The sequence below is a fragment of the Patella vulgata genome, chromosome 3 (genome assembly GCF_932274485.2).
Source record: "Patella vulgata chromosome 3, xgPatVulg1.2, whole genome shotgun sequence".
NCBI lineage: Eukaryota > Metazoa > Mollusca > Gastropoda > Patellidae > Patella > Patella vulgata.
Genome location: NC_065881.2, coordinates 41,247,260 through 41,275,010, shown reverse-complemented (window position 1 = coordinate 41,275,010; position 27,751 = coordinate 41,247,260). Strand labels below are relative to the sequence as shown.

General features: G+C 33.2%; 3 protein-coding genes across 6 annotated transcripts in view; 2 read left to right on the top strand and 1 right to left on the bottom strand.

Moving 5' to 3' along the window:
- LOC126814532 (uncharacterized) overlaps positions 1 to 15,606 on the top strand; it is a 38,713-nt gene extending 23,107 nt beyond the window's left edge. The window contains exons 10-26 of one of the 2 annotated variants that reach the window (XM_050539732.2): positions 232 to 282; positions 600 to 2,241; positions 2,524 to 2,659; positions 4,215 to 5,544; positions 6,164 to 6,299; positions 6,669 to 6,763; positions 7,522 to 7,727; positions 8,217 to 8,327; positions 8,541 to 8,685; positions 9,259 to 9,408; positions 9,665 to 9,685; positions 10,581 to 10,784; positions 11,648 to 11,751; positions 12,675 to 12,813; positions 13,407 to 13,589; positions 14,100 to 14,257; positions 14,772 to 15,606. In XM_050539732.2, coding sequence (XP_050395689.2) covers positions 232 to 282; positions 600 to 2,241; positions 2,524 to 2,659; positions 4,215 to 5,544; positions 6,164 to 6,299; positions 6,669 to 6,763; positions 7,522 to 7,727; positions 8,217 to 8,327; positions 8,541 to 8,685; positions 9,259 to 9,408; positions 9,665 to 9,685; positions 10,581 to 10,784; positions 11,648 to 11,751; positions 12,675 to 12,813; positions 13,407 to 13,589; positions 14,100 to 14,257; positions 14,772 to 15,000 — 5,040 coding nt within the window. In that variant the 3' untranslated portion in view covers positions 15,001 to 15,606. The remainder of the gene's footprint in view (positions 1 to 231; positions 283 to 599; positions 2,242 to 2,523; positions 2,660 to 4,214; positions 5,545 to 6,163; positions 6,300 to 6,668; positions 6,764 to 7,521; positions 7,728 to 8,216; positions 8,328 to 8,540; positions 8,686 to 9,258; positions 9,409 to 9,664; positions 9,686 to 10,580; positions 10,785 to 11,647; positions 11,752 to 12,674; positions 12,814 to 13,406; positions 13,590 to 14,099; positions 14,258 to 14,771) is intronic. The other variant, XM_050539734.2, reaches the window with a different exon arrangement.
- A 4,618-nt stretch (positions 15,607 to 20,224) lies between these two features.
- Positions 20,225 to 23,835, top strand: LOC126814557 (leucine-rich repeat-containing protein 40). 2 transcript variants are annotated; one of them, XM_050539799.2, is made up of 3 exons: positions 20,225 to 20,289; positions 21,615 to 22,385; positions 22,946 to 23,834. In XM_050539799.2, the coding sequence occupies exons 2-3, from the start codon at positions 21,654 to 21,656 to the stop codon at positions 23,111 to 23,113; spliced, it is 900 nt and encodes a 299-aa protein (XP_050395756.2). In that variant the 5' UTR covers positions 20,225 to 20,289; positions 21,615 to 21,653; the 3' UTR covers positions 23,114 to 23,834. The 2 variants fall into 2 exon arrangements, with proteins under 2 accessions (XP_050395756.2, XP_050395755.2); XM_050539798.2 differs by lacking the exon at positions 20,225 to 20,289 and adding an exon at positions 20,409 to 20,676 and having other exon boundaries at positions 22,946 to 23,835.
- Positions 23,836 to 24,928: 1,093 nt separating this feature from the next.
- LOC126815233 (xaa-Pro aminopeptidase 1) overlaps positions 24,929 to 27,751 on the bottom strand; it is a 35,082-nt gene continuing 32,259 nt past the window's right edge. For both annotated transcript variants that reach the window (XM_056099380.1, XM_056099379.1), the window contains one exon: positions 24,929 to 27,440. In XM_056099380.1, the coding sequence (XP_055955355.1) occupies positions 27,321 to 27,440 (120 nt within the window). In that variant the 3' untranslated portion in view covers positions 24,929 to 27,320. The remainder of the gene's footprint in view (positions 27,441 to 27,751) is intronic.

Genomic DNA, 27,751 nt, shown 5'->3' with positions numbered 1-27,751 from the left:
TAAGTTGTCTTAATCATGTATAATTATAATATGCAATTTCTTTGAATATTGAGATAATTTATAAGTCTGTAACTGCTGAAGACAAAAAAATGTAACATAGAATTTTATTTCCTTTGACTTATTAGCAGAAACATTTTTAACAATGTTATTTTTGAAAAAAAAATCCTATTCTTAAAAAATTATTCTTATTTATATTTAAATAAATGAAACATCAATTTTATTGACATTTAGAGTGAAGAGGAAGAAAATATGACTGATCAGGTGGAGATTTCATTAAATGAGGTATGAGACCACTTATTTTGTTCATGAATGTGTTTTCTATGCACATTTTGCATAGATGATGATAGATTTTGGTAGTTAAGGGGTCTAGAACATCCTGGGTTTAAATCCCAGCGTCGGCCAAGAAGCATCTGAAGATTTGTCAAGCCTGGTTCTCATTTGTAAGGGTAGCGCCTACAAAGCATATAAAGAGAGTGTTGCTTGGCACCAAGGTTTAGTCATGCACATAATAAATCCCTTTGCAGTTAGTATTTGATTGTGCAGAAATACAGCTGCTCAGGCAAAATAAAAAAAATTATGTCAGTTTCTTTCTATTTTAGTCAGAAGTTCAAAATACAAGTATAGAGAGCACCAGTACTCAAAGCAGTGAACCAATCACATCTATTGTAACAAAGACTACTGCACCTACACCCGTTTCTGCCTTCAAACCAATTCACCCAGAAACCATGGTTAAACCTGTTGCTATTCGCTCCCAGTCGTCTGCTTTCAAACCAGTTCCCGGAAAAATTCAAACTCTTCCTCTTAAACCAAAACCAGTTTACAGCACGGTTTCTCCATCAAAACAAGAAATTGAAGAAGATGCCAAAAACAGTCAGAGCTCAACTCCCAAAAGTTGCGATATTTTTAATGAATCTGAAAAGGGAACTAAAGTCCTCAAGAAATTAAAAGATTTGGAACAACATTTGTTACGTCATCGCTCGGTTGAAGAAACAAAAAGCCCGGAAGTAGAATCCGAACTGGTTACAGAAGTGAACAATAATGAAATTTTAGATGTCAAAAAAGGGGAAATGACCCACCACAAAACTGATGATGCTCTGGGACAATTGTTACAAAAATTTGATGGTCAACTACCAGATACAGATACATTAGCTACAGCTATTGCACAATATTTACAAACTCAAATAGGTTCAAAGGTCGAACCTACACCAGTCAACTCGGCCGTCGCAATGCATGAAATTTCACCTATTGAAAATAGTAATTCTAGAACACAAGATACAATATCATTAGCAGATGAAGTCAAGATGTCAGTAGTTAATACTGCTAGAACAAATTTATCTCAGCCTCTTTCACATCAGGCATCGAATACCTCATTATCTACAGTTACCACAAGTAGTAGCATGCAGACATTTAACATGCCCTTTCAATATGCATCAGGTCAATTAGCCTCCTACCCAGTTCAACTTCAGTTACAACAAGATCCTAATACAGGCGTAGTTCAGCTTTTCCCCATCAGTATGATGCCCTATGGAGCAGTCCTTCCTTCACAACAAACAAATGCCAGTAATAGTGCTGATAGAAAAATAATGCATTTGAATGATGTTGGCATTAAAAATAATAAATTTGAAGATGATACAATACCAGAACATCAGTCTTTTGAAAATTCAAAATACGTCCAGGGAAAACCACCGATACATTCACGAAGTGCTAAGCATCTTATCAAAAAGACTGCACAGAGTCGTGCCAAAAACAACTCTCAAGAATATATGTCCGATTCAGGAATTCCTGATAGAAGATGTTTTTCATCTACTTCAAATGTATCACCAGGGAAGTATTGTGCTGATGACAATTCTTTCAGACTAACATCGAACAATGCCAGAAAACAGATACAGTGTTTACAAAATGAACTGGAACAAAGTTTCAGCAGCCGAATGTCAGGTGATTGGCGGAATAAAGGTGATGGAACGTTTTTGTCAGATGATGTGAATTTCGGTCAACCAGGAAATAAATCATTACCAAACTTAGGCAGCAGATCTGTGAACTCATCTCCCTCGTTGTCCAAAGATAGTGGAGTCAGTGGTATTCACTTAAATCATAACAATTCATATCATGGTGATACAAGTTTGATGGACCGTCTGCTGAGTAATGATAACTCTCAACAACAAAAGATATTAAGTCAAGTTATTGAAAAACTACATGAAGATAATATTCTTGATGAAGTGAGACTAGACGACTTTGCTGTTGGTAGGTCTTAAACCATTTACGGTCTTTTCTTGCTGATTAAGATTCTGTTGAACCCATGATGATTTTAGCCTAGGGTATTATTTTTGACGATTGCATTTTTATTTTATAAACATTATTTTATTTCATTTGAAAATGGATTGGGGAACAGGCTAGGCCTATGTTGACTCCTGTCACTGATGCTCGCAGTGACAACGTTTTTCTTAAAATATTTATCGAAATTAATATTTTTGTATTTAATCAATAGCTTTGTTTACTGATTACAGTACATATTTTTATTTGTAGCCGAGTACATTACATCTCTGGGTAATCTCCGTATTGATACATTTACCAGTGCTATTTGTGAGAAATATCACCAAGCGAAATGGAATCAACAGTTACTGTATACTCTATATGAAGCAGTCAACAACAGATATCAAAGGTATTAATAAATTACTAGTTTTACATTTTTCAGAATCTACATGACTATGAAAGATGCAAGTGTACCAACTAGTACATCATATTACATCAGGAAGAACAGTCATATTGTAAATATTCTTATATGAACTATGGCCCAGTGACTTTTAAAATTTATATCCAAATATTCCCAGTATCATGACGAAGTAACATTGCATAGTTAACGATCATTATTCGCAAGGTACTGGTCAGTAGGTACAAAATGAAATAAGTGTGAATTTGGGTAATATGCAATTTTTGTCCCCCGCCTTTCGAAGAAAGCAGGGGACTATTAAAATATGTGTTTGTCCGTCTGTCCTTCTGTCTGTCCGTCCGTCACACTTTTTGGGACTCAATAACTCTCTTTCTATTTGAGTTAGAATGTTCAAACTTGGTGTAGGTGTTTATTAGGTCAATGCCTGGATGGAGTTCAAAGATGAGCATTTTCTGCTTAGGGTAAGCCGAGATAAACAATTTGATTGGTTGATGATTTGGGACACAATATCTTTAGTTCTAATTAAGTGAGAGTGGGGACACTTGATGTATGGTTTCATTACATCAATACCTTGACTAAGTTCGATAATGAGCATTTTCTGCTCAGGGTAAGTAGAGCGATAAGCAATTTGATTGGTCGAGACTGGAACACAATAACTCTCATTGTAACTGAGCTAGAATGTTCACATTTGGCGTAGATGTTTATTAGGTGAATGCCATGATGGAGTTCGATAATGAGAATTTTCTGCTTAGGGTAAGCAGAGATAAGCAATTTGATTGGTTGATGCTTTGGGACGCAATAACTTTAGTTCAAATTAAGTGAGAGTGAGAAAACTTGGTGTATAGTTTTATCACATCAATACCTTGACTAAGTTCGATAATGCGCCTTTTCTGCTCAGGGCAAGCGGAGCATTAAGCAATTTGACTGGAACACAGTAACTCTCCTAATTGAGGTAAAATGTTCAAACTTGGTGTAGGCGTTCATTAGGTGAATGCCTTGATGGAGTTTGGTGATAAACATTGTCTGTTTACGGTAAGCAGAGATAAGCAATCTGATTGGTTGATGCTTTGGAGCACGATAACTTTGATTATAATTAAGTGAGAGTGATGAAACTCTGAGTATAGATTCATCATATCATTACCTTGACTAAGTTTGATGATGAGAATTTGCTGCTTATGCTAAGGAGCGACAAGCAATTTGAAAAGGTCAGGACCTTTTAACATAACAACCCTGCTTTTAATTGAGGTAGAATGTTTAAACTTGTTCTAGATGTCCATTAGGTGAATGTCATGACTGAGTTCAATTATTAACTTTTCGAGCTAAAGCTAAGCAGAGCTAAGAAATTTCACTGGTCGATGCTTCGGGACAAGATAACTTTGATTCTATCTGATAGAGAGTGATGAAACTTAGTGTATAGTTGATAATCAGTTTGATTGCTTGATACTTTTAAAAAAAATAATTGTGCGATTAATTAATATGAGTCATCTATTTATTTTGGGATTTCGTTGGGGGACATCAGCCTCACTGTTGGCTTGTTTAATTTTAGGCAATCAAAGAATGGGCTGACAAGGAAAACAAATAATTCTGCCCACAACGAACAACGAAGAAAATCTGCTCCAATATTTGTACAGAACTTAAAGAGATCTCCAGATCCTGATAATAGTTCCACTGCTTCAGAAATCAGTTCCAGACTAAACAGTTCACATATTAACAAGAGCAGTCCATCTTTGGCATTGCCACTTACACAGAGGTCACGGTCATCTCCATATCATCAGACAAGTGGTATCAGTGAGACATCTGATTCCACAGATACAGAGAGAATTGAGAAGAGACGGAAATTTAAGAAACGATATCAATTAGATAGAAGTAAAAGTTCTTCCATGAACAATTTGGGTGCCAATAACACAACTCCTCAGTTTTTCGTAAATAGCCATGCGAATCAGAAGGGCTCTGAAACCATTGCTTCTGGTAACCATAGAGATCAATATATGCCAACGTTTGGATTATCCAGAACTGTGCATGCCAGTTTTAAAATACAAAAATCAAAATCGGCTTCTGTAAATAGTAATATTGTGGGTACAAAACCAGAATATTTATCCTTGAACGGTCAAGACTCCTGTGATATACCTCATAATATAGATATAAGAAACTGTGATTCATCTAATGATAATAGAAGTTCTAATGGTGTACATAGTAGGAATGCAGCTAAAATAAACCAGTCAAATTATCAAAGTGATTCTTCAAGAAAAATCTCCTCAAATAAAGACATCTCTTCACCTACAAACAAATATTCTTCAGTGCGCAGTAGTGACTTTAATCAATTTTATGTGAAACCAAAAGAAATTGATCAACATTTTAATAGTTTACAGAGACGTTCAAATGGTGATTATCATAATTCTGATTTTGGCAGAGCTGATAGTTATATTTCTGATCATATTAATTTACAACAACAGCATAGTATCAATCAAAACTTTTATAAGAGTCCAGATAAACATTATTCTGCAGATGAACTCTCCCCTCCTGTAGAGTTGCAACCGCACTTTAAATCCAATATGGCTTCTTTGAACCATTCAACATTTACCTCTCCAGCCAAGCCAAACATTCGACCATTAAGTTCAAATACCAAGGAAATGATAAATAGAAGATATCTATCTAAAAATAGCAGTGATTCGGAGGGAAGTTCAAGTCGTAGTGATACATTACCTGTAAAAGGACGCCATGATATTGTCACTAGATCCAGTACCAGCAGATCTTTAATAGTTCTGTCTGAAAATGGTAATAATGTGCCATTAAAAGGCAAAGTTCATATTATGTATCACTGGACGGCTATACAACATAATATGACCACAGAAGTAGAATCCTTCATCAATCAAACGGTAAGTTTTATAAAAATATTGTTTATTGTAATGTTGAAAAGTGCTCTGCCCGCAACAGAAATATAACTATCCAGGGTGTCATATTCTCTCATGGTTAGTTGTGTTGCTGAATGGTTAACTTAACATATGGGCGTTGGATCAGAAGGTCTGTCATTGTGGTTTCGATTCCCTGCTTGTACGTGATAAGGAGTAGGGTCGCCTGTCCAACCTCATGGGTTTTCTACAGGTCTTCCGGTTTCCTCCCATTGCTAAAGACCACTACGCTCAAGCGTATTAATGAAATAAATTGAACCATATGTTAGTCCCGAAATGACCTAGTTTGTGTCGAGTGGACGTTAAACCCCATTTCTCTCCCTCTCTCATATTCTCTCAGTTTTCGTCTATTACCTCATGTTTAGTGAGTTTTATAGACATATACTGCATTGACAAATTAAATCCTGCCAAAACTTAAATGAGCCAGTTTCTACACTTTTCAGGGAAATATCAATCTTTTTTGACTTCAGTTGTGGTTTTCCGTTGTATTTAAAGGAGTTCATGGATAAAATGGAATTAGATTGTTTTGTTGTTTTGTAATGGAGAGTGTTTTGTAAAACATAAATGTTGTTTGATTATTTCACAGGACGAGAAAAACAGAGCGGGCATTGAAACAAAACTCAGTTCTGTAGAGCAGCAACTTGGTATGGAAAAGAAAATGCGAAAAAAAAGTCAGAAATTCTACAAGAAATTGATAGATCCAGATGTCAAGAATGGAAAAGGTGAGTAATGATGAGATGCTACCTGTACCGCTTTATACAAGATGGACGCGTCTACTCACTATTTAAGACCAAGTCCATATTGGTACTGAAATAGGAATTATACAAAACCAAGAAAGAAAGCAAATTCACCACAACTAGAACCCCATTCATTGGCTTTGGTCGTCAGATCTGAGCAAAAGATCCCACTAAATGATCCTCTTATAGCGAATATACACACAAACATAAAAACTTTCTCTTAAATATAGAGAGATTAAGGTTTTGACATTTGAAGCCTTTAGATGAATTCTCTATAGGATTGTAGTAAGGGATTTTCTTTATTAATGTTAATGTTATGGAGAATTATTAGTACTATAGACATTGCTTTTACAGGAGATCAAAAAGGTGTGGCCAGTCAGGTATTAAAAGATTTAGAAGACATGACTAAGAAGGTTCACATATTACAATTGTTTAAAACACATTTACAGGTTAGTATCAATTATAACTCTTCTAGGCTTTTAGGTTGAAGGGTGGGTGGGGGTTGGGGTGTGCACTTTAGATCATAAGGTTTGCCACTGAGTCAAGTGGCGTGATTTAGCCCTGCCCCCCACACCTGTACTTGACAAGGAGTAGGGTCCCCAGCCTAATCCCATGGGTTTTCTTCAGGTCGGTCATCTGGTTTCCATCCACTGAAAAGAAGTCTATTGTACAATATGTTAGTCATGAAATGACTTAATTTGTGTTGAGTGGACGTTAAACCCTGTTTCTTTCTCTTAACATCTAGTGATTTTGATTTTATGCTTTACTCAGAAGTAATATTGCAATGTTTGAATTATGTTAGTAGGATATAATGGTTATTGCATAATTAAGTGTGGTTTAATGGTCGAGAGTGAGACATTAAGTAATATATTGATACTCCATGATTGCATTAGACAGAGTGTTGTCTCAATATATCATGCAGTGTCTTGCTAGAGAACATAAAACGACTTAAAATACAGACACTATCCCAGACCAATATTTCATCTAGTATAAATAATGTACGATTGGAACTCCTTATCACTTACAACCAGGGAATCAAAACCATGCCAGTTGATTAAATGACAGACCTTATGATACAGCGCACACATGCTAACCATTCGGCCATCCAACCCTCCTGGGTATAATTGGTATTGTATTATTATTATGTTAGTTTGGTATAATAGGTATTAATAGTGGTTATTGTATAATGAACTTTATTTATTTATAGATGTTATTAGTAGAACTATATGGTATAGATGAGTGTTTTTGCTATAGTCTAGCATTAGATGTATCTAATGATGTATTAATATTACAACCATATGAAGAGAATCCACTATTGCAGTTTCAATGTATGGTTGAACCACATACCGGTTGTAATATACAGGTCTTACAGGCGGGTGAACCACATGCTCTACTAGCTTATTTATTCGTATCGTAAGTACTCTAGTTTGAAATTCTTCTACTGGGTACAAATTCCTTTAATTATATACATTAAGATAAACATAGATCAGAACTTATCAGGTCATGTAAATAAAACATTTAATAGCAGTAAAGGTCTGAAGTGCTAACTTTGATACCCATGGTAACAAATCCTGTCCAGTGAGTTTTAAATTAAAACATTCCTACCAAACTTTAAAATGTAACTCTGTGAATTAGGATTGGGAAATTAAGAATATATTTCGATTAGTAGGGATGTCTAATAAACAACATTATAAAGTCTGGAAACATGCTGTTGAGAATGTAAGGGGTGGCACCAAGTTTTCAGAAACAACCCAACTACCGGTATACAAAATTTGATCAAATTTGATAAAATTCCATCAACAAATTTGTCCTATATTGCATTCACAAATGTTATGAGTTTTTTTTTCAACATCTTAATCTGTCTTTGTACATATTTGACAATATTGTTTTTTTTTATTTCAGGTCAGCTGTAAAGGATGGATTTGTTCACCAATTTTTGTACTGTTACCGCTATTTTATAACATCCGAGAATCTGTTAGATTTTATCTTACATAGATATACAGCTGCTCTAAGGTAGAATACTGCATTAGTATTTATGATATAGAACTCGCAGAATTATTCAAAATGTTTATTTGGATTTCTGTGGACTGAGTTTCTGTTTGTCATGGGATACAGCTCTTAAAAGCTCAGATAATAAACATTGGCATAAAAAACTTAAAGATATTATTGGTGTGTACATTCATTTGTTTTCTCCTCTTTATATAAGTCACTTTTTCAAACTTACAGGTCAAAGCCAGGAGACAGAAAATTGTTTAAAATTAGACAAAGGGCTTTGGACATTCTTCATTTTTGGGTTGAAGGATTTTATAGTGTTGATTTTGAATCCAATAAAACTCTGCTATTCTGTCTGGAACAGTTTCTAATGTCACAGGTAAATATTTTAAATGTTTATTGTTATGTAATTGTCAAAATATTAGCTGTCCATGATATTAAATTTTGTTGCCTTGTATTGTATTTTATGGTATTGATGTATTGTAGGGAGCCACATGGTGGCTCCTGGTGTTTGCAGAGAAAGTTCTTCTTAATTTTCCGGTGTGGATTCCAATTGTCATTTAGATGGGGACGTAAAACAGATGCCCCTTGTACACTTTGGTGTGCATGTAAAAAAACCTAGACAGTTGGAATTTGAAAAAAAGTTTCCTCATAGCACATTGCATGGTCTATATACCTGTCTTCATTACTCTGGTTGGTTCAGAAAGTAGGATGTAAAATCCCATTTTATTTCATTTCCATGATGTACTGTAAATTGTGTCTGTTTTGTTGGGTAAGTTTCTTGTATTTTCTAATAGTTTTTCACAATTAATACCTAAGGTAGTATATAATATCCAATTTGATCACTCATTCGATTTGATAGCTCATAATCTTTTTTCACAAAGTCATTTTCATTGACCAGTTTTGATTATTCTGTAGATCTAACATATTAAATCTTTCATTAATATTTCAGATGTCCAAGAGTGATGAGAATCGGGATAAAATAACAGATTTATTAAATTTGTGTACCCAGGGTATCCAGCTTAACCAATCAGCTACATCTATAGATGAGAAAGATGAAGATGAACCAACATTATATCTTAAACTTGATTCACCTAAAAAGGTTTGTACAAGACACAATTATTTTTATCCTAATTTAAGACTGCTTTAACCCCCCCCCTCCCCCCCAAAAAAACTGATGATTAGAAATTTGTACAATAAGGAACTCCAGTGCAACATATAATCAAGTAGTGATCTAGCACATGATTAAATGGTCACTTATAAGAGGATCAAAAATATGTTGTAGACATCTACAGTTAGTAGGCCTATTATCATTTTAATCAAAATATTTAAATCATTTATTTCTTTTATTTATATAGCTTAAAGATGCAATTATTGAGGTAAAATATATATTGGAGGAATAATTTCTGTATTTTTTGCTTTTGTTTATAGCAACATTCTAGTTTTGTTTAGCCATTATTTTTATTTTACTTTTTGTTGATAGTAGTTTTAATGTAATTCTAATGTTTTTTGTTGTTTTGTTTACTTCATATATACAGTTTTATTTGAAATATTATAGGCCTAATTAGATTATAACAAAAGTTTTTTTTTTTTTAACAGTAAAATAGCATGGTTTTATTTTTACTTTTGAGATATTTGTTGTTATCTTTATAATATATTTAAAAAAAAAAAGAAATTTGATTCAAAGCATTTATGATTTAGATTTGAATTTGTCTGATTTGGTAATCAAAATGTTATCTATTATTTCCTTGATCAAACTAAACTGGATTATTGCTTCAGATACCGTTGCCTTTTTGGAGATTTGTACAGAATAACAGCTTTTTATTAATAATTCCCTAAATTAAGAATCACCAGCATCAATATCAGCTTTAGGGTGACAGATGCTTTACTGGTTTGGGGGAAATTTCAATGTTTGTATATTATATGTGTTGTATAACAAAGTAAATAATGGTTGGGGTGCTCAAGTTTAGATATGTCATTGATTAAAGGATGTAGTAAGGTTTTTGAACAAGTATTACAGTGTAGTTAAACATCGTTTCCGAAGGTGGTTATAATAGCCTTTCTTATCTCGTATATTATATATATATATGCATTTATATCTGCACCAATTGTCTGCTAGAATTTCTTCATAGATATTATAAATCTGAACTTCATTTCCAGGTTGGTTAACATGAATTTGAAAATTGTAAAAAAGAATATATGCTTTATTTGTTTTTGAAATTAGGTACTGTGATTAAAACCGTTTATATTCTTATTTTTTGCATCTATTTTCAGTGGAATTCTTTTAAATCTTTAACGAAGAAGTCACCACCTAAACAGAGAGTACAGTCATTTAAAGACCTGACATCATTGACTAAAGGAACATCCAGTGATATTGATGATGGCTTTTATCCACGTGTTAGTAAGAGAAACGACACATTTACGATATTAGATTATACACCACAATGTTTGGTAGAACAGCTTACATTGATAGCTCAGGTAAAAATTCTTTGACTTATTTAACCCAAAATTGTATGGACATCAAATTCTACAATTTATAGTGACCCATATATTTGACTGTCTATCACCAACATGTATATCACCTTTTGTTTATTAACCTACACTGACTTTTGATTACAAATGAATCATCTTTACAATCTTGCTGTTAACCTCAACCACCTGGCTCCTTCCTACAATTATTTAATCACAAAAAATTAAATGGATTATGCTTTCATTAAACCATTTACAACTTCAAATTCCAGAATTTAAACTTGTTTATTGTTGTTACAGATGTATGTCTGTGTTTGCAGCAATCGTATGGAATAAACTTCAAAACAAAATTACAAATATCCATGGGGGGTTAGCACGTGCGTGCTTTATCATAAGGCCTGTCATTGAGTCAACTGTCGTGGTTTCAAATCCCCGGTTGTACGTGGCAAGGAGTAGGGTCGCCTGTCCAATCTCATTGGTTTTCTCTGGGTCCTCCGGTTTCCTCCCACTGCTAAAGACCCCTACGCGCAAGCGAATTATTGAAATAAAATTAAACCATATGTTAGTCCCGAAATGACCTAGTTTGTGTTGAGTGGACATTAAACCCCATTTCTCTCTCACAAATATCCATGCATTGATGACTTTCTGGCACAGAAAGAGGAGATAAAGACTAATTTCACAGCTTGCAATTGCCTGCTGGAATTTAAGCTGGTGAAAACTGCACAGGTCTTGTCTGACTATATAATATAGTCTACAGATTACATCTCTGCACATGGATTCAGTCTATCAAATGTAAATGCACATTTCACAGTAAAGGCTCACAGTGTAAAATCATATATCATTTATTCACAATTTATCATCCATAATTTCAGGATATATTCCATTTGTCTCACCCAATACAGTATTTAAATTCTAAAGCAGATGGAGTATGTGTAGCACTATCATTACCAGGATTAAGAACACCATCTATGTTAAGGTAAATAATCTGGGACTTATCGGTGCGGCCTCCACGATTCCTTGTGGACGCTCTAGAGGCTAAAGTTAAAATCCGATTGGCTTAAAATTTATGCAGTGTTTAAGGTCATGAGACGAAGAAGCCTAGTTACTTCTGAAGTTATGGCCCTTGACCTCTTTGAAAAATCTTGTGGACTTATAATAGAGGCTGAAGTTAACATCCGATTGACTTTAAATTTATACTCAGTATTTATGATCATGAAGCATAGAAATCTATTGATTTTCAATAATTTCCAATAATTACTGCCTGAGTTATGGCCCTTTGCCTCATGAGAAGTCTTGTTGATGCTCTACAGACCAAAGTTATCATCCAATTGACTTTAAATTTATACATAGTGTTTATGGTTCGGAAACGATGTACCTTATTGATTTTTTTTAACAATTTCTGATAATTATTGCTAGAGTTATGGCCCTTGATGACTTTGAAACATGTTGTGGATGCTCTCAAGACCAAAATAATTATCTGATTGACTTTAAATTTATACACATTGTTTAAGGTCATGAGATGACAAAATCAATTATTTTCAACAATTTCGGATAACTTGAACAGCTAAATTCATGCTATTAAATGTTTAGTATACTAAATGTTAGCATGTGGCCGAACTAGAAGCCAAACAAATTCTAATGATTTCTGATAATTACTTTTAATGGGTTGTTACTTTAAATCAGATTTGAGTGTGTTTGATTACCGACAAAAGAACAAATATATACGACACCCCTTGTTGACTACTCGGACGACTTAGCTGCTGTGGCCTTATGTTTTGTTGCCTGCCAACCTATCTTTATAGCTTTTGTCGAAATTTCTCTGTTCAATATTTTTTTTACTATTAATTCCCTGTCCAAATTCATCTCATACTCAAATCAATTATGCTCTTTATTCTCAAGGAAATTGGATAATGTAGAAACTAAGAGCTTATTTGTTGGTGAATGGAAATCATGTAAAATATTAGATCAACTGATTAGTTTATCACACAATATATCTCAGTGGGTAGCTGGTGAAATAGTTAGTTGTAGTAATCCTAAGGTCAGTACATTATTCATCTGGAAAATTGTATAAACTAATTTAATTTAATTAAACCCCCAAATCATTCACAGCTATTGTCATTTCCGTCTACGGTATATGAATTCCTTTACTTTTTCTTGTCCTTTGCTTGGGTAGCTAGCTATATGTAGATCAACCAAATGTTAGAATTAAGTATTTAGCAGAGCAGTGATAGCTCAGCTATTAAAACCCTGGCTCGCTAACCGGGATGTCTCGAGTTTGATCCTGCTGTTCATCTGGATTTTCTAATATAGTTTCCTCTTGTCAGTGGTGCAGGATGGAGGGCTGAACGTGTCTAATCGGTCTGATGTGTATGTAAAAGAACCCTTGAAGAGTAGGCCATTGCACTGCTGTCGGACAAACTTTTACTCATAGCCTGGATGGAGCAGAAAAGTAGGACATTAAACCAAAATTCATTTTACGTCTGATTTATGATAATTATACAGGAGTATGGTATATCCAAAAAATTAATACTGGACTTGTTTATCTTCATTTTTGTACATCAATGAATAAAGGTCTATCAAACACATGGAATATTATTTATAATTATTTATCTTTTGTCTTGTATTGTTAAGGTCCAGACACAAATTCTAACAAAATTTATAAATGTGGCTCAAGTTTGTGAAGAAATAAGGAATTACTTGATGTGTATTGCCGTTATTGAAGGCTTAGAAAATCTGATAGTTCGTCAGTTACCTATATGGAGAAATATCTCATCTAAATATATAACAATTATGGAGAACTTGTCAGCTATGAAGGTAATGTATTATGATACTAAAGTAATAGGTAGCTCATTACTTCAGTCTTCTTCAAAAACATGCTATCATTTCTTTTCTTCCTTATGTGAAATCGATAAAGAATAGGTGGGAACTCATTGCATACATGACCATAGAAAAAATAATGGATTTTATTCTCAAAATAACTGAAGTATTGTGTTCATGATTCGTTAAACTCTATATTTCCATCTGTCCTGCTGTTTATTCTATTTTTGCTGGGTATAAAGTTAATTATTCAAAGACTCGCAGACAGGCTTCATCATCTATACAAACTAAAAGATCTAAATTGATTAGAAGATGTCTTGTCACAAAATATATACAAGCCCTAGTAGATTAAAACAACAATATATCTACATGCAATAGGAATTTTTTTTTGAAAAATGGATTTCAAAAAGTTTTTTGATTGATCTAAAATCAATCTTATGGATTTGTATTATAATTGAAATGTGATTAAATTGAAATGTTAATGGTAGAATGATTAATATATTTCAGATGAAGTTAAAGAGTGAACCGTTTTATTTGATTAGAGATATGAACTTTTATCAATATCCTACTATACCTGATGTGCTGTATTTCTTACTGCATGTACAACAAATGGAGATGGGGAATTTCCGTTTAGCTAATGGTTTGATGAAATGGACTAAAATTAGGTTAGTAGTACAATTAGTCATTGCAATTTTCTAACTTTGGTGGATTTGATGAAAAATTTAATTTTACAGTTTGATAGAAATTGAAACAACATGATTGGATTATTATACCAAGTGTTTGTAGGCAAGGCTGTCTTTCCATGAACATAGACTTTCTACAATAAACAATATCAAAGTCATATTTTTAAAAATTATTCTGTGAAAACCCCCAAATTTTAATAGATCTATTAAGTGTAATTTGACATTGCTAAAAAAAGTCAAATGTTATGTAATTTTTAGAATCAACTTACACACTTTAATGTTTAGTTATCGATTTTTTGTGTTACAACAGGAAAAACAAAGCATTTTTTTTATTATTAGATTAATTATTTTATGGGAACTTACATTTGCTGAAGCCCCACTCAGTGGGACTGATTGTAGGATAACATGTTCGAATACCATGCCCATAACATGAAGCTACTGATTGACATTTCATCTATTTTGACAAATTAAATGTGTATATTCTATTTTATTTCAGAACTATTGTACAGCTAATAGATCAAATCAGAATTTTTCGTTCCAACGAGTATGGATTTGAGCCAAATTACGATATCCAGGACAATATTTTCCAGAGGGTTGACGAATTCACCAGTCAAGATATACAATCTATTGCATCTCAGAATGATACAAACTTTAGACGTCTATCGTCAGGTGGTTTACATGGGGTTCTCAGGAAAGTCAAAGACAAGTTAGGAAGCAGGAATTAAATCTAAAATCGAAACAGAAATATATTAAATAAAAGTGCTTTTTTGACATTGAATTATATGTTAAGATGCAGATGACATATATTGATGTGTCCTCCAACCAGAATTCTGAATCTCAAATCTGATTGGTAATTATGCAAAGAGATATTTAGTATTAAAAGTAATGTGTCTAAATACAAACTGGAATATTTTTGTGATAAATTATGTATTTGCTAAACATTCTAATTAAATCCTCAAAGGTTGGATTTGTCTCATTTGATTTCCTTACAAAGGTAAAATATATAGGCCCTATATATTAAAAAGCACACATTTATTTATTTGTTAAATATACATGTATACATGTTTTATACAGTTATATGTATTAAGATCATTGATTTATACTTTGCTGTATTTATGTAATATCTATGACATTAATAAATAGTATAACTATAATATGAAATTAACCTAACTTATGAATAAAAAGATGAAGCAAGAAACAAATAATGAAATTAGTATTTCGACAAATATATCAAATTCACATACATATCAATATTATATTTTATTATTAATATTTATGTAAGTTTATTATAAGTATTATACAGTGCCTGTGATATTATATGTTTTCTTTTTGAATGATAATTTGAAAAAAGAAATTAAATTCTATATATTTACTTACTAAAGAGTTTTAATAAGTTTTATACCCCAGTGTACGTAATATGCTGTTCCCCCTTGTGTGTATCTGTGTGTCACCTACAGCCTGCAATGCATAACAGATTGTCTTATAACTTGGCATACTTATTTCGTTTACCAAAATAATTATCCCTAATGTTTTTGGTCAGCGTGACTTAATTAGTTTCGAAATTATAGTCCCACAATTATTGACCCATGAAATTTTGACAGATCATGCAGCTTGAAACTCGGCATATTTACTGGTAATCATTATGATGATCCCTATTGTTTGTGGTGTAATTATGTGTGCTATTATAGCCCCTGCTTCACAAATGTTATGAATCACTTACAGGCTGCAATATTTTACCTATCTCTTTTGATTTTGGTTCACCTGACCTAATTAGTAATGGAGTTACAGCCCTCTTTTTTTATATGTCCACACTAACTATTGTAGCTTGCAAGCAAAATTCAGTGGGGTTGTGGTAGTTGAGATAACTAATGCATGCACTTTAGACAGTGATGAGATCTCAAAATTTTTTACTTGTCAGACATTTTTTCCCGAAAATAAAGGGGCAGAACTCTTATCATTATTTAAGCAGCCTTTTTCAAACCACAATTAAGAATCATGTATCAACAAAATATTCAAATTCATACGTAATAAAAGATAAGTGCACCTCGTTATCTAAAGTCTTTAGATCATAAGGCTTGTCCTGAGTCAACTGGCATGATTTTGATTCCCAGCATATGCATTGATTTTAAACAATTTTTTCTCCTCAAAAATTGAAGGGATTGAGGACCACACATAGCCTATATGACGATAAAAAGTAGGGTTGCCTGTCCAACCTTGTGTGATTTCTCCGGGACCTCCGGTTTCCTCCCACTGCTACAGACCCTGACAAATTATTGAAATAATATTGAATCCATGTTAGTCCCTATTTCTCTCTCTTTTCATGCCACATTGACAGTGCCGGATTAATTAAGGCTCTGCTGGCCCTTAGGCACATTTTGATAGGTGGCCTGAAAATACAGATATGTTGGGCTCATTGACAAAAGGAATTAAGTTAAATTTAGCAACAGAAAATTTATTAATTCTAATGTCAATTGTGAAATCAATGAAAATTTAAAAAAAATATGAAATTACTTACGAGATTCTTTCCCACAACAAATGTAAACAAACCTCACGTGTGTGGACGAAACATCATATCATGTCAACCCTTTGCCAGAGTATGGAAAGCTTTTAAGGACAAACGCGTAGATGAAGAAGGATGCAATTTATTTACATAAAAATAAAGGCAAGCATTTTTGTCACCACCTGATAATTATCAAAAAAGTTTTACTTTATTATTTTGTGGCCTGGGTTTTTGGCTGGCCCTAAGGCACGTGCCTTATTTGCCTTATGGTTAATCCAGAATTGATGCCGCACCCACTTTTATAGTAAATTTTTGATTTTAAATATAGGCCTACCATATACAAATTGTAGGTACATTTTCTTTGTGTAGACCAACTTTAGTTAAGTCTATGCTGACACTTACATATGCCAATCTAAGGATAACTGTTAGACTGCCATCACAGTCCACAGTAGAAAATCTGTCAATGTGAGTTAAACAGGAATTGTAACATGGACCGGAAATCTTCCTTTGTTCTTTTCATTGAATAAGCAGATTGTTTTCCCTCTAGTAGATTGGGTGGAGCTTAACCGTGCAATAACTAGACATGTTTAATGTTATTGCACTCTTTTGCTGGTTTACACTAGTTTTAGTAGAGAAGTGGCCAGGTGGGTTTTTTGTGCAATAACAACAAGCATGTTGAGCAGGTGTCATGTTACAAGTCATTTATAACACGCTTCATTCGGTCTCGATGTTTAAACCTGTTAACTCATGAAAGCCGTGCTATAAATATAACTTAGAAAAGTTGTCATTAAAGTAAAGCTGGAATGTGGACCTATAACACATTCTTAGGGTGACTCTTGTTACACCTTAGATCTGATTTGAATGCTATTAAATAAACCAGTTTATCATAATCCTCTATTAAGGGACAATAAAGAAGGTAATTAATGGTAATTAGTGATTCATATGATAATTAATGCCAAAAATACTCTCAGGCTTTAAGTACTGAATAATCCTTGTTTAATGAGGCCTATTGTCGGACAAATCATGAAAAGTTTGATGAAATGAATGGAAAACTAGTATATCTGTATTTAGCAGTCACGCTGGCATCTACATAGGCCCTACTAATTCATTTTCATAGTCATTCAAATCTACTAGTGGATTTTTGTAAGCACATTGTATGCATAGGGGTATTTAAAGGTAGAAGAGACAACTTGCAAACCTTGAAATAATATTATGAAGACTAAGGGGACATAATCAACAGCCTGAAAATTCTCACATTTCTACAATAACTAAAACTGGCAGATATTTGTTACTTTATGATCATGGAATGTTATTATTTAATCATATCTATCCTCTAGTTAACTACACATGATCTAATACACTATTACTATATTATTACAACCAAAAAGCAAATAAAAGATAGTAGGGGAGAGCGGGGCACAGTGGGCATGATTTCTTTTTTTAGTGAATTGACCAGATGTGAAATCCTACAGAGAATCAAACTATGCACTCAATTGAAGCCAGTCATATGTTCGATTTAACAGTGCTGTTAAGAAGTTAAATTAAAACCATTTTTGTGTAGATAATTGTAAAACTGAAATTTTTTTTGACCCAATGTGCCCCGTATGTGGTGTACACTGGGTCACCCTATGGGACACAGTTGGCCATCAAGTATGTTTCTTTTAAAAAAATGTATAGTAAACACACCGAAACTCATAAGAACTGTAAAAAGTAAACTTTTAGTTCAAAATATGAATTTGTTTTAAGACTTACAGATATGCTGCTGAAAATTTAAAAAAAAAACAGCTTAACATTGAATAAAAAATTCTTTAACTGGAGAAAAAAAAACTTTTATGTGAAAAACTCCTATGACTTGTAAGTCAGTAAGGATTCGTAACCTAGGACCAATATTTCCTTAAAAACAGCTCAAATATCCAGATTCTGTTTAAAATGGACAGATGAGATTTAGCTAAACTCGAAATGCTTATGCTCAGTGTGCCCCTCTGTGCCCCGTCATCAACCATGTCAGAAAATCGAAAATGGCAGGAAGACATGTGATAGTATTATGAAACAAAATATTTCTAATGAGAGTCAAATACTATCTCCTTCACCTGGGATTTCAAGTTTGTGGACTCTTACAAAATCTGGAGTAGCCAAGCAGTTTAACCAGTCCGCCAAAAATTCACTTTTGCGTCAGAAAAACAGTTAATGGCCGATAAATATCAGTCAGCTTATGTGAATTTATTGAATTTAGGAGGACAAATGGGGGCCGTATAGGGGAATTCCCCAGTGATGTCACAATTGAATTTTCCCAAAACAGTTAAAAATTACAAAGCCTGGCTTACTGTGCCCCATGGCTTACTGTGCCCCGCTCTCCCCTAAACTAAATATTACAAAATAATAGAGCTGACTGCATGTGTACACAAGAGATGCATTTATCAATATGTCTAATATGTTTACACAAAATTCATTAGCCCATTTGGAGCAGAACAGTAGGACGTTAAACCCCATTTCATTTCATTTACAAAATGTGAATTAACCTATAGTTCATCTTGGACTTAAAACGGAATGTATGAAATATACACCGTTGATGATTTATGATCAGCAGTACAATACCTTAGACCCCTGCACCATTCCACACATCATTTTGAATGTAGGCCTACACTTTAAAAAAGTTCAGTAGCTCTGCTGGAGAGGTAGGCCTAATCCAGCAAATTTAGAGTATGCAAGTTTCAAAGACAAAAGTTCAGTCTTCACATGCCTCATGTTTCAATGGCATTAAGTAATTGAACGAGAAATACATAAATGTTTATTACTGAGCGACAGTAACCTATTGTTTTGTACCGTATTTAGTGTCCCATCACATTTTTATTTTTATCATTGCTTGATAAGATAAAGATTATCAAACCCCATTAAAGGCTCAATACCACTCTTGTTGTAACTGAATATGTCCCAATCTTTATTCTGGTCAACAAATTGTACTATTTTACAATATTCCAATTAATTGATCATACAAATTTCATCTTAACACACCTAATTTAAAAAATTGGAAAAATTCAACTAAATGATATGAAAAGCCTGATGTAAAGCTTTTCAAATGTGACTTGGATTTAAAAATATTTTTGAACCCTCTGGACAAGTAAAATAGGATTTAATGGATAATTTATACAACATGTAAGACACTAACACATCTAGTACTTAGAATAAGGCTATTTTTTTATTTTCTGGAGCTGTCAAGCCAGCAAGAGTGTTATTGTCCCTTTAACAACTTTACATTTTGTTGGGTTTTTTATTTTTATTACATTATTATAACATATTCTGTCATTTGTGTATAAAAAGATTGAAATACAGTAGCGTGCATAAATCAGAAGACCCCAGATGTACCAAATCAACGGGAAAAATAACTGGTTTTATTCCAAATTGTAAAATAAAGAGCAATTAGAGTTATGCCCCCCATTCTGTTTTCAGGGAATAAAACCATAAACAGCCATTTGTTTACATCATGGCTGCCACTTGGAGACAATTTTTTGACACGGTATGTTACTTTATTTCCTCGTTTCTTTCTCTCGCGAAAGGATACCTCTAGAGCGTAGCTAAAAAACGTTGAGATATAAGCCTACTGATGTGCTTTTTTTTAAAGCTACGATTGGGTTCCAAGTGGCAAACTCCGTTTCTTTATTAATGCATGACGTAAAATCTTTAAAAAAATAAGATAATTTTATACTAGATCTATAAATTACTGTTAGGACTAATTAAACTTACAGAGGCCAATGTAGTGCCACAGCTATCGCCTAACTACAAATATTCTCGTTGTTTTTATCCGACATACACCGTCATCATCTCCCGTTTAAAAATGGCGTTCCTAGCAAGCAACGGTTAAAACAACTCGGATTTTAAATACGATCATTTATACCCGTTTCAGGTAGGATATATGCTTAATTGTAGTTGGATGTGGCAGGATTATTATAAATAACAATAATAAAAATATTGTCAATTTTGCTTACTGGGGCCCGATGTGATTTGCGTTGTACTTTGCAACGTGGAACTATATACATCTCTTATCTTGAAACACGGAGGGTTGAGAGATGAGGTTTGTTAGGGTATCTAAGATCTTACTAGTTCAGCCATAAAAAAGCTCTCTCTGCAAAGTGTAATATCCATAAATTCGTCTAAAGGTGGATGTAAATAACCCAGATCAAGTCATAGATGAAAGAAATCTGATTTTGAGTGGGGTTGTGAAAGGGTAGGCATTCCGTCTAATAATCAGGTAGATAGAATATGATTCTCAATTCAAACACTAGCCATTCTCTCAGATTAAGACTTCTTTCTTCTTTGATTGGCATTTAGTAATTGTACATATTAACACAAAGTACAATTTTATGGATACACAATTACTGAGTTTAATACTAATTGACGTTTCCACGAGGATACCCTCATCTTTATCAAGCAAATGATATGTAGGCTACAGGTATGTGAATAGTAGGCAAATATACTATAGTTTATATTACGGTATAGTCGATGACTTCAAAATAAATCTCTCAGTTAAATATGTCCCAACTAAATCTCTTTTAAATATGTCCCTATCAACTCTTTCAGAAATCCTAGATTCAAGACTTGTTTGGTGAAGATATCACGATAACTGAATGTGAGGTGCACTATAAAAGCAAGGGAATGCCCAAGTTTTGGAGATCAAATGCATTTAAAAATTTAATAAACCATTCTGAATAGTTATTAAATCGAAAAGAAATATGAAAACGTTTAACTCCAAGTCCCAAGGTACAGATTGATGGTAATATATTTATGCCAATTTCCCCTGTACAGGGATCTTTGTATTGCTAATTGTGTTTTTCTGTATTTTAGTTGATGAATGACCATGAGGCATAGTGATTTATTAACATTATGGATTTATTGGCCATTGAGAAGCTTATTATTCAGGCTGCTATTAGGGGAGATGAAATTGTGAATCTAAGTCACAGAGGACTAACAATAGTCTCAGACAGCTTGAAGAAACTTAAACATGCAAAGACACTTTGTTTAAATGATAACAAGTTATTAATGCCACCTACAGAGCTTGGAGCCATGGTTCAGTTGGAAGAACTTGTATTAGATAATAATCAGTTAACTGTGTTCCCCCCTGGTGTTGGCAAACTACAGCATCTCAGTTACCTTAGTGTATGTTACAATCCATTAGGCATGCTACCCAAAGACATAGGACAAGTAACAACTTTATCACAATTATGGCTGGTAGAATGCCAGTTAATGAATATTCCGGAAGAATTAGGAAATTTACAGAACTTAGAGAAACTCAGTTTGAGATGCAATAATATATCTTGTTTTCCCAAAGAATTTTACAAACTGACAAAACTTCGATGGTTGTGCTTTGCCGAAAATTATTTTCAAGATCTTCCCGAACAGTTTGAAAATTTAATATCACTAAGCTATCTCAATATGAACCATAACCGTTTTGAAGACATACCAAAGTGCCTTGGAGAACTACCTAAATTAATTAGTTTAAATATGAAAGGAAATTATATTCAGCAAGTTTCAGATGACATTTTATTAAGCTTATCTAATTTAACCAAGTTTGATCTTCGAGATAATCAAATTGTTGTGAAGCCAGCTCACTGGAAGGTTTGTTTGAATATGCTTCTTATCATATTAAACTTGATTTCTGGCACTGTATCATTGTAAAATATATTTTTTAATAGCCTATCAAGACCCCCTCAGAATAGAATCTGTTTTTTCTTGACTCTCTTCAGCCCAGATAAGTTAAAGATAGCAATCAAAAGCGTGGGAATACACCCACACAGCAGCAATGTCTTGACAGCAGGTTATCCGAAAGGATATCTTGGCAAAGTGGGTATAGCTCTGGTACATAAAGTTGCAGATTGCTGAATATCGATAAGGTTCGTCCTCTAATATTAACAACAATGTTTAAAACTACTGTCTCTTCCGCATTTGTAAAGCCGATTTTTGACAAACGGATGTGGCGTAGAAAAAATGCCCCTACCCCCTCTCAGGTAATTTTAAATGGAATAGGCCTTAGCATAAAATATATAGGTCTACCTTTGGAGCTACAAATGTTATTTAATTTGTAATTTTATTCAATTGTATGATTCACTACATTTGATATGCTATCTTTTGGTTGTAATATATATATAAAAATACAAAACATTTTATCTCCATTACAGGGTTTAGAGTACATTTTAGTTGGAGAAACAGGATCTGATACAGTTTCAGCCGATACAGATTCAGAAATAGCTCATAGATTAAGGACTATTAATGAAATACACACAGACGATGAAAATGAAAGTGTTGAAGATTCAGATTTTGAAGACTTGAAAAATAAGATCAGTTAAATATTTGTCTTTTTGTATTTAATTGCATTCTTGTATTAAAATTTGTTGTTTTTGTAAATGTAGTAATTTGTAACTCTTCCCTCTAATCAAAAGAAAATTGATTTATTCCAAGGATATTTGTAGTAGCTAGCAATTAATGAGTCTGTACATGAATTAGAAAGGTGCCCTTCAGCCTAGCCAAAAGATTTATAAAACGAAGGTCGAACATTTTAATGCGGTAATAAAACATGGTCACCAGAAAGCAAGAAAGACCAACATACTAAATGTGCACGTATAGAGAACCAGCGGTTGCCAGGCAAGATACGCCTACATTTTACAAGAGATGGATAGAGAACAAGCTAAAAAAAACCCCAGCTGTTGCCAGGCAAGATACGTCCACATTTTGCAAGAGATGGATAGAGAACAAGCTAAAAACAAAAGCAATTTTTCGTACAATCAGGGGCCATGATCCAGAAAGGTATTGTCTGAAATGTGTAAATATGAAAAGGGACAGAGATCTTTGGGACGTAAACATATATTTTAAGTTTCATCAAAATCGGATAAAAATTGTGACCTCTAGAGGTTCCACAACCTTCATATTACCTTCTTTTACACAACTTGCGTACAAAGAGTGGTCATTTTGTCGGGCAGTTTCGTTTCAATTTTCCCAAAATTTGAATTCAATCTTCATTATGGTAGAATGGTGATATATTTAAACGGTTTTTAAAATCGGATAAAAAATTGTGACCGCTTACAAAATCCACAAGCTAAAAATCGCAATTTTTCGAACAATCAGGGGCCATAATCCAGAAAGTGACAGTCTGATAAGCGCAAATAGTGTAAGGAACCAAGATCTTTGGGACATAAACATAAATTTTCATCAAAATCAGATAAAAATAAAGTTTCATCAAAATAGGATAAAAACTGGGGCCTCTAGAGGGTCCACAACCTTGATATACCATATTTTTACACTATTTGGGTACGAGGGGCGGCCATTTCGTATGAACTCAACAAACCTTAGATGTAACAGTGATATATTTGAATGTTTTTTTAAATCAGGTAATAACTGTGACCTCTAGAGAGACCACAAGCTATAAACATGTATTTCAAGTTTCATCAAAATCGGATCAACATTGTGACCTCCACAGCGTCCACAACCCTGATATACGATGTTTTTACATGAGTGGTGGCCATGTTGTCCGGCAGTTTTGGTCCGATTTTCCAAAATTCGAATTTAACCAACAGTGATATATTTGAACGGTTTTTTTTTAAATCGGATAATAATTGTGACCTTTAGAGGGACCACAATCTTAAACGCAATTTTTCGTACAATCAGGGGCCATAATTTCTGAAGTTACAATCTGATATGCGTTTATATCAAAAGGAACCAAGATCTTTGGGTTATAAACATGCATTTCAAGTTTCATCCAAATCGGAAGAAAATTGTGACCTCTAGAGTGTCCACAAGCTAAAAAGATGATTTTCCGTACAATCAGGGTCCATAATCCATGACGTTTCGGTCTGATACATGCCAATATCGAAAGGAACCTATATTCCAAGTTTTGTCAAAATCGGATAAGAATTGTGACCTGTAGAGTGTCCACAGACAAATTGTGGGTGACGGAATAATATGTCCACATGAAAATGTGGGTGTATAAAAAAAATCAATTGAATTGGGAAAAATCCTTTGGTCTGTTTAGTGAGTAGGTTACTTTATGCAAAATTTACGCAAAGTAAAATCAATGCTCTTAGTCTTATTAAAATTTTGATAGGGTTAGACTGACATACTATAATAACAATATATTGAACTACATGTACATTGAAATAAAAACTCTGTATTTTAAATATTTTAATTACTAAAAAGGTTTAATTTTTACAAAAATATTTCGAAGTGACAATTTTAGTAATTGGATAATTAATATCACAAAATCATTATATCAATATTATTGACTGCTATTCAAAGCAACATTCATATATTTCCTTTATGTTTGAAATAAGAAACATTTTGTAAATAAGTATTTAGTGATCTAACTGTATTATCCAAAAGCTTTTCCATTTAAAATAATAGATTCTAGAATATACATTCAACAGTATCTTTAAATGTATCTTAAACTCTTGTTCTGTGTTTTGTCAGGTTTACGTAGGCCTACAGTCAGAAACCTGTTGTAAACAACAAATGAAAACTAATACTTTAGAAAATATACTAGCTAACTGCAGACATTACACAAGACTAGGATTAAGGCTTTTAAGAGCACAGAGTTATTTAATTTACTAGAATATATCTGGTACATCTACTTTAACAATTGTCCAAATATATACTTTACATCTACTTTAACAATCGTCCAAATATATACTTTAGGTTTTTATCAATTAACAAAAGAGAAAAACAGAATTCATACTGCATTACAGGGACATTAAATAGATTTTGTGATTTCAACAAAGTTACAAGCTGCATATCCTTAAAAATTTCATAGTAAACATGAATTTAAGTAGCTACTGGGAATTCCACACAGAAAGCAAATATTTTCAGTAAGGCTGATCTGTCTAACATAAACTCAATGACAAAATGACATTGTAATTCAAGTTTTTTAGTCAAATACCATATGTCCGCTCATTCCTGACATTTTTCAAGTCCGATCAACAACACTTACAAAAATATATAGGCATAAAATGTTAATTCAAATAGATTAAAGATACATTATAGGAGATTTTAATAGAGAGTTAGCCATTCTTGCTATAACAGTTCAAAAATAGATGACCAAAGAAGAATATATTGAAAATTTCAGTCAAATTACTTTATTCTGAACAAAGTTATCAGCATTGTAATTTTTGACTAGAAGAGTCAACTCTCTCTTCACCGTCTCCGAGAATGGCAGTTCGTTTGATTGACAGGCGTTAACACCACCTACATAATCTCGATTATCAAGTAACGTTTTCAATGGCTGTTGTACTGCTAGCACATTTATTTTTACTACAAATTAAAAATAAGACTTTTAATATATAGATAAGAAGCGAAAGTTTGAAAGGAATAGACCAAATCAATGAGGCATAATTATAGCCGACTTCTTGTTAGCCTGCGTGTACTCTTGTTGTACGGTAACTGGTAGGCCTACGTAACTCCCGTAGCAGACAAACAATGAAATGAGTGATCCAATGGGGCTACAATTCAACTGGGGTGATGTTAGCGATGTTTATCAATTTCCATAATTTTTCTGTAAACGCAAGTGACAAAAGAGCGTATAATACCGATATCCAAACTCTCATTTTAACCACAACTAAACATAATATCAAGGCCGTATATATCGATCTTTCAATCAAATTGACTGACATGCGGCCTAGCTCAACAGCGGCCTCGCTTCGTACACTCTATCATTTAGCCTCGATCTAAAATTTCCGGGAATATGACGTCAACGTAACGGTTAATCCTGTTTAAATCCAAGCCGAATCCAAGCCATTCGTGGGTCTACAGAGTTGATTTTGTGCTTGTTGTGTAAATAAAGATCTAATTTATAATTTCTATGACATCTGAAGCCTAAATAAAGACTTGCAATAATCTGATTTAGCTCTTGCATAATGTATGTTTAATATTTCTTATCACCCAATAATACATTCTACAGTAGATATCGCTTGTGTGATATATTTCATAATCTACTGCGATATCTCCTTAGGAGATATCTACATTAATTTGATTGGTCAGTTGAAAAGGAACTACTTTTTTTTTATTTTCAAAGAACAGTTCATTTCTTGTTAAAAGTAACTTTTTTTATTTAAAATGAACTATTTTTATTCAATTGACCTTGATGGAAACACTGGGTCAATATAAAGGACTTTGCAATGGTTGAATTGCTGTCAAAAAATGATTTATCACTACGCCGTAATGTTCAGTAAAAGTGAAATCTACAGCAAAGAATTATATTTATCTATTTGTGCATGTAAGAAGGGATTGGGTGATAAATAAAATCTCCTACTCGTCGTTTTTGATATCAAAAAATACTGGTAGGAGATTCTCTATAAGGACATGTCATTTACTATATAAATATAAGGATTGAATGTTGTAATTTTGAGGTTTATGGGTGTCGCCATTTGCTATCAGTATCACACCTACCTTATGAGTACTGATCAACTTGTGAATATGAAAGAGAGTAATTTCTAGTAATTCTACTACTGTGTTGAGGATACAGAATGAATTTAATATACAATGTAAGAAACATATACTTTTGTAACCATTTTAACCTATAGGTTTGGTTGCATTAATTAACCATTTTCTGACCTCTTTTCTTCCTTGTTTTTCCATTTCATCACCAACAACTTGTTGACAAAAACTATGAAAATCATTAAGCCAGTTGATCTAGAAAAGTAGAAAAACTAAAACATATAATAAAGCCATGGTAAATTATTAAACATCTATATATATTTAAAACAGATATTTTGTCTTTTTCTCAAAAGATAGTTATAATTGAGCAACAAAAATTATTGTTTGCTTCATGTTATGCATACTTGAATAGCAAAAATACATTTGATTCACCTGCACATTGGATACAGACTATACTGGGTGTCACTAATGTTCTCTTAACCGTTACAATTTAACAGGCTTTTTCCTAACATTAAAGCAGTGTTAGGTAAGATTAGAAAAAGAACTGACAGTTCTCGCTATAATAG

Bases quoted from the DNA above. Each gene is read 5' to 3' on its own strand.
- LOC126814557 (XM_050539798.2), top strand. From the start codon at position 21,654: ATGGATTTATTGGCCATTGAGAAGCTTATTATTCAGGCTGCTATTAGG. The intron at 22,386-22,945 runs GTTTGTTTGAAT...TCTCCATTACAG, and splicing joins TGAAGCCAGCTCACTGGAAG to GGTTTAGAGTACATTTTAGT.